This window comes from Chenopodium quinoa, unplaced genomic scaffold (assembly GCF_001683475.1).
Source record: "Chenopodium quinoa cultivar QQ74 unplaced genomic scaffold, ASM168347v1, whole genome shotgun sequence".
Lineage (NCBI taxonomy): Eukaryota > Viridiplantae > Streptophyta > Magnoliopsida > Caryophyllales > Amaranthaceae > Chenopodium > Chenopodium quinoa.
The window spans coordinates 1,012,034-1,024,787 of NW_018743292.1; the positions used below are offsets into that span (position 1 = coordinate 1,012,034).

Consider the following 12,754-nt stretch of genomic DNA (forward strand, 5'->3'; position numbering starts at 1 on the left):
CAACTTCACTTAATTGAAAGTGTTCATGTTTTTTATAATTTGCTAACACTAATTTGTGGTGTATTCACACTTCACAAGTTCACAGTACTTTAATCACTTTCTTAGAAGAAAACACAAGCAACATAAAAAAATCAACATGGTACAACTTTAATAAAACGAAGGAATTGCCATTTTGCAGAGAACTTTGATATTACAAGCAACATAAAAATCAGGGACATGAGATATGCATAATAAGGGCACTCTTTTATCACTCCAAGTATGAAAGGTTAACTCAGTAATTAAACTCAGTGCAATTCTGCAACAGTGTATCTAAGAAAACGAGGCTCATCCTTTATTCATGCTACAAGGTACCGATTAAAACTTGATAATTTCGAAATCCTGTAATTATATGTTACAATATTTCCCACACATTAATCACTATGGAAAATATACCACATTCTCGATTCTCCTAAACTATAACATAAGATAACATCTAGTTGTTGCTTAGTTTCAAGAGACATACATGTATAGCACCATGTATTGCCTTGTAAGTAGTCCGTATATGTTATCAAGGTTTGTTGGAAGCCACCACCAAACGAACAGGTCGAACACATTAAAAGGATTTCAGAGTCAAACGAAACATGTCGAATTCAAGCTGGAAAAGTTTGAAACAAAAAGGATATCCATTAGAAAAGATAAACGTAGCTGTATATGAAAATATAAACTGAAGATAAGAGGTATAATCGTATTTAATACAGTAAACAAGATGTAAAGAACTGTCTACAAGCTACGAGAAACAGGAAGGTTATAAATTCAGTGCACAACTAGAATGAACAAATAAGGACAATCATGAGATTAATTCAGCTGGGAGTAAGTGTTGCAATCATTATTTGATCAAACTGGGAGAAATTAAAGCAGTTCTCTATGACTAACCTATAGATATCTGCAAAATTCCGGGTTTAAAAAGATCTGTATTCAGCAACAATGGCCATGTGCATGAAGCATATATCAAATACTAATAGCATAAGGTGAAGCAACCATTTTGGCGTCTTGATTACTGGTCAAGAATTGTGGTTCTCTACTTTCAAGCATAATGTCGACTAGCACGTGAGCTGCTCGTGCTTAGTAGAGCAGCCACGTCATTGGTTGAAGCACAGATATCCACAGATTTCAAGACACAGCAACTTAGAGAAAACGATAGGTCATTTAATTAGCACATATACAAGCAAATGACAGCAATGGTGGTAGTTTAGATTTGAATGTGGGCATCAGTCGTAATTACTAATCCACAATCAGGTTGATGATGCTTAAACAAATGTTTCCCTCATCGACAATCCCATGAAAATGGTAGGAGCTTCTCAACATCGATAGAACATATAGGAAAATGAGACTTTATTAGTATTTATTACTAAACAAGTGGAATATCTGCAGGGCATGTGCATGGCATTGTCTTGTTCCAAGCAATGTACAAAATTATATATCACAGACCACACATTTAATTATAATCTTAATGCATATAAAATATCATAGATACACCTTGGTCGGGGAGAAAAGAACTTCCTCAAATTTGACTTCATGCATCTGTTGATGCATAGACATTTATGCTTATGTTTACTTGCATTTCAATATTTCCCAACTGAGGGAGTTTTTTTGTTATAGATGTTTTAAAAAACAGTTAACTCTCACAATCAATAATTGAGCATATACTTCTAAACATTTCATCAGATTTTTTAACTATACAGTACATCATAATTGAGTGATACCGGATATTCCACGAATACGCATACACAATGACCAAAGCAACTAAAAAATCAATATCCAATTAAATTTATGATCATTCAGCAATAGTAAAAGTCCAAAAACTCGGCTCTACCACCTATGCAAAATCAGCAGAAAGTCTGTACATACGTAAAGTAAATACAGTTTGTGGCAATTCTTAGCAGATAACTTCAACTAGTCTGAAATATGGAATGTTAACTTACTCTTAATAGCATAGGCAAGCTTAAGTTAAAATATACTGACAGAAAATTGGTTTATCTGATATCCTGCAAGGCACGGCATCCAACTTTTTAAGTTGATAATTTATTAATTATTTATTTTTTTTCAGGAACAAAAAGTTCGTTATATCATCACTAGTAGACCAAATTATCTGCTTTTTATTACCATTTACCACCAGCACCGCTAAACTTAAAATATCTACCCTATAGATCTGAACCCCATAGCACAATGTCCCAGCAAGATATAGACGGAAAATTAGGAACACCTCAAGAGCCAAGCATGGCAAACAACCAAGTAAACAATAGTACAAATAAAAGTAAACCAACATCTGACTACTGAATCTTTAATGGACAACCAAAGATAGTAGAACTAAGATTCTAAGAATGCAAATTGCAAAGCACCAAAAGTAACTTCAGGCTTTTAATAATAGGTACAAGTCAGACAGCTTACCATAACATTTCAGTAGACTATCAGCTTTAGATTCCTTCATGTAAACAGAAGTCCCTGGCAGTGTGATGCAATCATCCTGCTACAGCCCTGCAGATAAGGGGTGGAAAGCAAAAAGAAAACATCTAGTGCAGACTAGATAAATTAGGCAGTGGTCACTGATCATAACAGTAAAAAAAAATATAGAACTATACAGACAAATCTGGAATGTACAAGAGATTGTAAAAAGGATAAAATTTAACCTTATATTCACTTGGCCAGTTTTTTGCATTATTACTACAGTCCAGGTAGGTGAGGTGTTGCACAAAGTGGAGCAATACAGAATTAAGAATCATCTTAGCCAACTCTAAAACTTGTATATATCTTCTCAAGCGAGGAAGCTCCATAACTTTACCTAGGGTGGATTTCTTGAAGTGCATCTAATAATGACTCGGTTAATGCTCTTTAAGAGCTACTCAAAACAGATTATTAGTCATCAAGCCCACTGCAATAATGGCGTTAATAGTCAAGGTATGCTTTTACCTCCCCTCCCCCTGCAAGGCTAATATAAAATAATAACATAAAATAAGAAGAGAAAGATGTATACTTCTGGCATAAGCAGTTTATAAACTTGGGAGATCCAACATTAGAGTTCATGATGTTTCTTAATATACAATGCATGATAAAGTAGGGGCTCATTGAGTGAATTGCCCTAAACATTCTACATTGACCACTCAACAGGAAGAAACTGCAGGACAAAGAAGGAATTTACTGTCATTGAATGTCAAGAGTCTCAGGACATGCAACAGCAAAATATCTCTCTCCACTGCAACATGCTTAATGAATCTCTACAACAATGACATCGAGCAAAAGGGGAAGAGCCTATTATATTTGATTTGGCATCTTCAATTTTGTCTACCAGCAACATACAATGCAGAAATGGATTCATGTATTAATGAACTGATTGACAGATTAATGTATGTAGCATGTTGTTGCAACAACCATAAATTGACAATAATCAGTTTCACCGAACATGTAGTTGACAGATTAATATATGTAGCATGTTGTTACAACATCGAACATCCATAAATTTGATAATAATCAGTTTCACCAAACACTGTTATTAAGGTTTCCTTGATTGTACTAGCACATCCCCCTAAAATATGCATATGTAGTTCATTACTTGGTCATTTAGGTCAAGTAGATCTCAGGGAGACTTTAAACTTCAGAAAGGACAAATAAATTTAGTGAGTACATATTTGTTATTTTTACAACACTGTTTACTTACAACTGAAAATAGCTATGTACAATCAGTGAATTAAAATTCAGGTTCACTTATGAAATAATTATATAATTATGTATGGCTAATATTAGAATATATACAAGAGGGTTATAGCACAGTATACCTCTTATTGTAGCCTGTAGAAATAGCATGAATTTCAGACAACACTTCTAAGACCTTAAGTATGGCATAAAATTATGAAAGCTAGTAACAAATGACATCGGAAGCTGAATTCCATAAACTCAAATAAGGGAAAAGATCCATCAATCATGAGATCAATATGAATCAGAAACCATATACAGACATACCCTTTTCAAGAATCAAATGCACTTATATTTACTAAATTACAAATTTTGACAAGCAGCTTAATAAAGTAATACTTCAGTTACCCTGACACCAGAATACAGACATTATGTGATCGAGTGTCTCACTGTGCAAAATGTTTCTAACACTAAGATTCAAACGTCGTAAAACCAGAAATCAATACTCTCATCAGAACCCCAACAAGCCATGATAAATGTAACCTAATTGTACCTTCATGTTTATGAGGCAACTTGAAGTCATAGTTCATATAACATAGTAGTTATTATTGATAATGATCATGAATCATCACAATTCAATAATCTGGTCTGATTGGGTCCCATCCATAATCTTCACTTTGCGGCAATAACCAAAGATGCTAAGTGGTCTAGGGCAAAAACCAAGAGACCCAACTTAATAATTAAAAAGGAACATGTACAAAGGTAGTCAATAAAGTTGTACATGGAAGATAGGTTTATCGAAAATTTCCCTATATTTTGATTTACATAAATAAAAGTTGAGGGTCTGAAAGACATAATTCCTGGTTTGCCAAAAAAATAGGAAACACGGGCTATTGAAGAACATTAACAAGAATACTTTTCCTAATTCATTGATCACAAAGAGACAAAAAACACGATTTCATTCTGAAAAAGAAAGAAAGGAAGGACAACAAAGTTTGCATAAAATGGAGGACTACGAAACTCTTAAGCAACATAAAATCTCTTGCATACTGTAAAATCACAATGTATTTTCATTTTACAAGTTCATCAGCTCAGCAACTTTACTAGATTGAAAACTACTTCACCTTTTCCAACCGGACTTCCGGAACAAACTTTTTAATAATCATTGGCTCCAGGTTGGGGCAGGGCAAGACAAAATACATACATACATTCAGACCTCCCAAAAACATTCATCGGTGAGATCAATTCTAAATTGTGGATGCATTTGTGAATTTCTTCCAACCTAAAATCTTAAGTACAATCTAACACTTACAAACTTACAATTATTAATATGCTTTACCATATAAATCACTTTTATCAAGTATAGCGCTAATTATCGCGAATCATCGTTTCAATTCACCAATTCTGATAAATTATGCTCAATTACTTGTCTTAAAACAAAATAGTTTTGCTATACATAAGTTAAAAGCAAAATTCAATGCACAATCTATAGCAAATCAAAGAAATCAGCAAAATTGTTCATCACCAAAAGGAAACCCTAATTTCACGTCAATTCGAACTCTAATTTATAGAATTCAAGATTTAATGCTACCGAATGCATTCAAATTCATCGAATGACGGAAAACCCTAAAAATGGAATTTGTAATCAAAAATCAAACAAAAGCTAGCAAAAATCAAAAACACTAAAAATAGACGAAATCTAGCTTACCTGAGATTGAAGGAGCACGAAGAATTCGTCAAACGATGAAAGCTCCGTTAATCTGCCATCTTTCTCTCTCTTGAAGTCACCTTGCCATGGCTTTGCTTATTGTTTTTTTTTTTTTCCAACGTTTGCGTTTCCCGCCAAGAAAATTCCGCTTGAAAGATGAATATTTACTTCCTCTGTTTCGTAATAATCGACTTGCAAAATGTTGATTGCTGTGTAGTAGGTATTGAGATAGAATTTCATAACATCAAATTTTAACTAAAATTTAATTATTTATATTTAGGGTCAATATAACGTGTTGTAGAGTGATAATTATTCTGAACAAATGTGAAAATGTAATTTAGCTATGATCTAAAATTTTCACCAAGTAAACTATTCCCTCCATCTCGTTTGTACTCATTTGGGATAATCGGTGTCGAGGTGAGATCAAATCGAAAAAAAGTTAATACATGATTAAATACACGTATTTCAAGCAACACAAATAATTTCACGGTTCTATTCACATAATATTAATTTAACAACCAACAAAGTGTTGGCTCACTTGGTAAGGTTCTTACCTCATATCCTAAAGGTTTGGGGTTCGAATCCTACCAAGTAAGGGATCGTGAGTGTTAAGGTCTGGTCAAAATCATCCTTACCATTAAAAAAATAATTTCATAACATATATCATTAACAAAAACAAAGTGTACACAAAGTTTGATGCCCATTATTTCATCATTTCCATATCTTGCACCATTTTATCATATTATTTGAATTACAACTACCTTATAGTGAATAAACTAGTAGTGTAGAAAATTATTTAGATGGAGATTTTAATTAAATGAACATTTTAAGAAAAAATGCAAGTTTGTGTATTTGATCAATTCACCCTGCAAGATTTTTGCAACAAATTTAAGTTGGTCTTAGTTTGTCGCATTAGGGTTGATATCTTTCCACTTTGTATGACAAACGATGTAGGGTTCATAACTCCGCAAGAGCGAGATAGATTAAAGATTTAAAGAGTTAGGAAGAAAGATTGGCATTTATATAATAGAGTTGTCGCTTAAAGTTTAGTGAAATTATAGTTCACTTCTAGACTCAATTTTAAAAGTAAAACACAAGTAGGAAGAAAATGATAACTTAAGTCTCTTGACCTTCCTATAAAAAAAAGTTACAAAATTGAACCAAGGTAATATTACATTTGTGCTCCATTTTTAACTTTTTCTTTATTCTAATTCTCGCTAATATGTCCTTTAAATCCTTTAAAAATGTAATTCTACTCCGTATTAAAGTTTTTAAATAAGATTGGGAATAATCAATAATAGATCTTTATCCTCAAAACGCGTCCGGTGAAGACTGAACCCCCAATCTCCTAAGGCTTCGCATCTAGTCTTTCCAATATATTGACCGCCATTAAAAAAAAGGAAAAATTGCGAAGAAGGTCCTTTTAAGTGGTCGACCTTGTGAGAAATTAAAGGTCCTTTAAAAAAAATGGTGGCACAAAAGGTCCTTTATGGCGATTGGGTAGTGATGAGGGTCCTTTGACCAAACTCCAGCGTTGACCTCCGTTTTCCGGCCAAAAAAAGTCACGTGTTGTGCACGTGATCACTTAAATCAGTTTTTTTTTTTTCTTTTCTTTTCTTTCCTCTTCATCTTCTTCCTCCCTTTGAATTCCACACCTCCATGAATGGCATTTCCGGCCAGACCTCCGCCCACCACACCTCCACCTCCGGCAACAAGGAACCCCATCCCTTTCCCCCACCCTTTCTCCCTTTCAAAAACACTCCAAACGAACCTTCCCTTGCGCAAGACCAACATTAACCCACGCAACACCAATCAGCCATCGCAAGCAGCCACCACTCCACCAATTCCAGCCAACCGACAACGCAAATAACAACAATTACATCAACAATAACAACAACCACAGCAGTGTTGCCACCTTCCCTTCACTGTAAACAACCCACCTTCACCGTCAATTCTTTACATCTCCAACCAATCAACCTCCTCACACTCCAACAACAGTAGCAACCCTTGCTTTCTTTGCCACCAAGCTCCACCACCCTGAAAGCCCCCTTCCTTACCTTGTCTCCCTTAAAACCCTTCTCCACTCTTACGAACCACTCAACAACATCAATTAATTTCCACTCTCATACCATCTCCCTCATTTTGCATCACTGGCAATCTCCCCACAATTGCACCTTGGTAGCACCAACAATCGAAGCAACAACACAGGAATACCCTCTTGATTTGATTTAATTTAATTTCAGAAAAGCAACATTAGGGTTGAATTTTAGAGAAGTAGCATAGTAATACCCCACAACTACTGAAGAATTTTAGAGAAGGAACAACTTTAGAGAAGCAACATAGTAATACCCCATCACTACTGAAGAATTTCAGAAAAAAAAAAAGTAACAATTTTAGAGAAGCAATACAGTAATACCTCACCACTACTGAAGCAACAATGGCACCTTCTATTGTAAGGGGAAAAGGGAAATCGAGGAAGAAGAGGAAAAAAAAAAAAAAAAAAAAAAAAAAAAAAAAAGCTGATTTAAGTGGTCACTTGCACAGCACGTGACTTTTTTTGGTTGGAAACGGATGTCAGCGCCAGAGTTTGGTCTAAGGACCCTCCTCACAACCCAATCGCCTTAAAAGAACTTTTTGTGCCACCCTTTTTGAAAATGACCTTTTTCACAAGCTCACCGACTTAAAAACACCTTCCTCACAATTTTTCATGAAAAAATAAAAAATAAAAAAAATGTATTACTCCTCAAGAAACAAATAAGAGAAAATAGCTCTGCAAAAATCCACCCCTAACTCATCTCTACTTTGATCTCTCTTTTTCAATCTTCCCAAATCTCACAAGGTAAGTTCTTTTTCTATTTTATGCAAACTGTACTTATACTTTAATATCTCGAATGTTTCTAATCAATGCCAATCTTCAATTTTTGACTAAATTTGTTAGTTTTGACTATTATTTGAATTTATTGATCATTGAATTTCCTATTTCGCTGATTTCTTGCTTTTTGGGTTGATTTGGGAGCTGGGTTTGTGAGGAATCGTGGTTAAATTTCGCCATTGTTAGTCATTGATTTGGTGGTTGATGCGGCGGAGCTTTCCAAATTAGGGTTTTTCGTAGGATCTTATATAGACAATAGTTAGATTAACTTTAGGAATTTAAATTTAGTTAATTTTGTGTTACTTATGCTTGAATTTTGAAGGAAATCAATATAAAATCGTGTTTTTTTTTTTTTTTTTTCCTTTTCGGTTTCTGTATCTTGATGATTGTGGTTGTTGGGGTTTTGAGCTGGCTTCCTGCCTTCCTCTGAGAGATTTCAGGAGCTATTTAGACTTGAATTGATAAGAACAACATATTAAATGGGCCTTTAGCTGATCTTGAGCTTGTATGTACGAGTTCAAATAGGCCTTGAGCATATGTATCAGCATTCAAGCCAAGCCGCCTTTGAGCTTATAAATTTAAGATCACACCCGGAAAAAGTTAGGGTTCAAGCCACTTGGTTATTCTTACACCCATAATTGACTAAATGGACAATGTTGAAGGAGAGATGATGAAAGCATTCCTGAGATTGTTGGCTTGCCTCATTGGTTTAAAATTATATGTCAGTTGCGAACAGCGTGTTAGTGTCTTTCAATCCCTTAATCTCATTTAGGTGGAAACTTTATCAATGTTTGGTGCTATGTGTCTTGATCTAATGCTATATCAATCAATCAATCAAAGCCTTAATCCCATAATTGGATTTAATGCTATAAGTTAGCTTAATTTTTCAGGTAGTACATAAAAATAGAGTATATGTTTTTGAGTGTTTTATCTTATGGATTTTGGAAAATTGGCTGTGGATGGGTGGTTGAGTCCATACTCTTAAGATTATCAACATATTAATATATTGTCACTGTGAGTTGTTTTGTTTGATTTGATAAACCCTGATATTCTTTTTAAGTTTAGAGTTTAAGTTAGGCATAAGTGTTCCTCCATTTCCTTTTCTAGCTGTAGGAATTTAGAATCTCTTTTGTTTTGTTAGTGTGCTGTTTTCCTTCTGGTCTGCGTGTGTGAGTTTCATCCACAAATTGTAACAAATTAGGGAATAACAAAGTTTTGCTGCATTCTCAATCTGATTGTACTGTGTGCTTCTTTTATATTATGATGGATAATTTATGTGTTGCAACCACTTGGATTGTGTAATGTGTATAAATGAAAATGCAGAAAAAAATATGTATCGAATTGTTTCTTATTTAACTTTAATCTGTCCACAGGGGGCGTGATGGTGAAGGCCTACAAACAAGAGCATGTCTACCAGCATCCATGGGAAAGAGTGACATCTGCATCTTGGCGCAAATTTTCTGATCCAGAGAACAAACGCACTCTCTCTCACATCCTTGAAGTTGACACTTTGAATAGGAAGCTAGAACCTGATACTGGGAAGCTTTACACCACTAGGGCAATCACAATCCATGCTCCTGGACCATGGTTTATTCGCAAGATGGTTGGCCAGGATATCTGCCATTGTGTTGAATCTACGGTTGTTGATGCTCAATCACGTTCAATGCAACTTATTACTCGGAATGTTAGTATGCAGAAGTTTGTTGAGGTTGAGGAGAAAATACGGTATGATCCTCACCCTGACAATCCCTCTGCATGGACTCTCTGCAGACAAGAGACTAGCATCAGGATAAAGCCATTGTCAGCCCTTGCTTCAATGGCAGAGAAGGTGGAGCAGCGATGTGTTGATAAGTTCTTGCAGAACAGTGTCAAGGGCAGAGAGGTTATGGAGAGAATGTGTAAGTATCTCGAAGCTGAATCTAGTGGAATGTCCATTTGATTCTGCTGTTGATCTCATTTGATTATATATTTGCTAGAACAAGGTTCTGAATTACAGACCCTTTTAAGAGGAAATAGAGATAGAATGTTCAAATAATGTATAAGCATGAGCTTAAGAACTTGAGAGCTTAGAAACTAGAAGTCTTGTTGGACTTGCCGCAATTTTGGAACCAATATACTTTTCCCAGTTAATCTAACATGATTATATGAGTCAGCATTCCTGTTATTTTTTGATACGAAACTGTTTTACAAGTTAATACCTTTTGAAATATGGATGTTGCAAGACATGCTTTTGTTTTAGTACACAATTATGTGGGGTCTTGTTGATTAATTGAATGGAAGGTTGTCATGTTCATGTTATACATATGATGTAAGTATATGACTATATGAGCATATGATTGAAACAATGGTACCGTCTGTGTTTATAACTCATAAGAAACAATTTTTACTGGTTAATTCCTTTTGCTTATATAAGGTGGGAAGTTGGTGAAATTGATCTAGTGAATCAGGAATGGAGAACCTTATTTGTATTCATTGGAGATTTTGGCTAACTTGCATACATTATTTTGAATGCTTTGTGCTTATGCATATTAAATGGTGTTATTGCTTCTTAGTACCATGGACACTCGTGAACTTTCACAGGATTAGGCCTATATTACTATAACCCTTCTTTTATTAGGATTTGTTGTTTTTGTAAGTCAGCATATTGTGAAAATTTGGTGGTTCTTCCCCATAAGAAAAAATAGGAAAAAAAAAAAAAAGAAATTTTGGTGAATTTCCCTGAATGATACCAATGAGAATGTTTAAGCTCAAATACTCGTAGTTGATAAGAGGTGAATAATTTTTGTGATAGATTATAGGAAAGAGTTTGCATTATGCAAATTTTCTGGCAGGCAATTTATTGAAGCTGTTAGAGTTGAATATATTGGCCGGTAGACTGGTTTCTTCTTTGATGGTCTGCCATGGTGCTCCTTGGACTATTAAGTTACTTTCAGTATATCCTCTTGTTGCTTTCTAGAGATGCAGAAGACTAAAAATGCAAGTCTTGTGAAAAAGAGTGAGTATAAAATAACCGAAGGAGAGAGAGTGAGAGTATCAGGCATTATCCTCAAACTATATCCAGTGGACAATATTAGGTGATGGAGGAAAGAAATTGTAAAGATGGAAAATTGAGAAAACTATTGAGTTGGAAATGGTGTAACTGAACTCATAGGTTAATCTCGTTAGTAAGTTTTGAATTATGATGATTAGATTGAGTGTTTAATGGAGACTTCTATAGTTCTTATTAAGACACTTGAAAGGACTGTTTACAGACTCGCCTAGCTGGAAATGATGAAGGCAGCTAACAAATCAGATGTTATGTTGACCTTAGCCAAATTGTAGTTCAGAGTAGAGTTAGTTTCCTCTAGATTGAGATTAAGGGACTACCAGACAGTTGGTAAGCCACCCTTAACCTAAGAGCAAGAAATGCTTGTTCTTACTGCTTGCAAGTGTGATGTGGCATCTGGCAAGCCGCACGATATTTTGTGATTCCAGTTGCCTGGTATATTTTGTGCACCCTTCCAGAGGTTCATCTTTGAAGTAGGAATTTCTCTCCTAGACTTATCGAAGAATTTCTGTTTTCTATTCGAGGCTTGCCTCAATATCCCTTGCAACAAGATAATATATGGTAGTGGATTGGAAGCTTAGAGACATAAGATCAATAGCTGTGTAATTTACTGCATATCTCACTTTGGATGTCAAAACAGTTAAATGATTGAATTAGCAAACTGTCTGCAACCATTCTACAGTCGGAAATTACTATAGTGGTCATTTGGTTGCACTTAAAAATTACAGAGTACTCCGTACACTTTAAAGTTCCAATTCTTGTGGAAAGTGTAGGAAGGTGTTTGGCTGGCTACATAACGCCGGACTTCCCTAGGCCGGATTCAGCAAGCAACTTCCCTTATTCTCTGTATTTTGTCAACTAAACAATTCCAAATATTATACGTCCTGCATAAGTATCTGCTTAATTAAACTGACTATATGTATACTTGTATGACTATCCTTACTCGTTTCGCCAGGCAATAAATGGAGTGTAAAGTGTATGAGTAGAAAGAACACTTCTTGCCCATGCAACGTGGTATGGCGAAAATCATGCCTCCCCATATTCATTCACTTGATGAATGCACATGGAATGTTGAAGCAGACTGTAATATCAATTGCAGCTGTCAACCTTTCAACAGTAAAATTCTATAGAGAGCTAAAATAACGTTTATATTCCAACTATCAATCCCAAAAAAAAAAAAAAAAAAAAAAAAATCCAACAACATCCTGACAATTTTGTGAGCAACAACCTGTCTTCCCCATAATCCAGAGGGATGTACGAAGAGGCAACTCCTGATCCTGAAGTCCTGAACACACAAGCCCACACGTAGGGTTTGCCTTTCAGTAAACTGGTTGATTTCAAGTTTGTTATTCGTGACGATTTCAGATTGTGCTGAAAACCTTTCAAATCGTACTCAGCACAAGATATATAGTGTTGAATTTGGGTTCGTTGTACTTGTACATGTTCGTGTTCGGTTGGCTTA

The 12,754-nt window shown here is 35.1% G+C and overlaps 1 protein-coding gene and 1 long non-coding RNA gene across 4 annotated transcripts; one reads left to right on the top strand and one right to left on the bottom strand.

The window, feature by feature from the left end:
- Nucleotides 1-310: 310 nt before the first annotated feature.
- LOC110736189 lies at nt 311-5,727 on the bottom strand. Of its 3 annotated transcripts, none has more exons than XR_002514212.1 (3): nt 5,375-5,727; nt 2,428-2,965; nt 311-634 (listed from the first exon to the last, which is right to left on the bottom strand). It is a non-coding gene; the product is annotated as an uncharacterized LOC110736189 (long non-coding RNA). The 3 variants fall into 3 exon arrangements; XR_002514213.1 differs by having other exon boundaries at nt 2,428-3,318; XR_002514211.1 differs by having other exon boundaries at nt 2,428-5,727.
- Nucleotides 5,728-6,659: 932 nt separating this feature from the next.
- LOC110736190 (protein slowmo homolog) lies at nt 6,660-12,485 on the top strand. The gene is made up of 2 exons (XM_021916347.1): nt 6,660-8,213; nt 9,620-12,485. The coding sequence occupies exon 2, from the start codon at nt 9,628-9,630 to the stop codon at nt 10,183-10,185; it is 558 nt and encodes a 185-aa protein (XP_021772039.1). The 5' UTR covers nt 6,660-8,213; nt 9,620-9,627; the 3' UTR covers nt 10,186-12,485.
- Nucleotides 12,486-12,754: the final 269 nt, after the last annotated feature.

Coding starts and splice junctions, on each gene's coding strand:
- LOC110736190 (XM_021916347.1), top strand. CDS start 9,628: ATGGTGAAGGCCTACAAACAAGAGCATGTCTACCAGCATCCATGGGAA.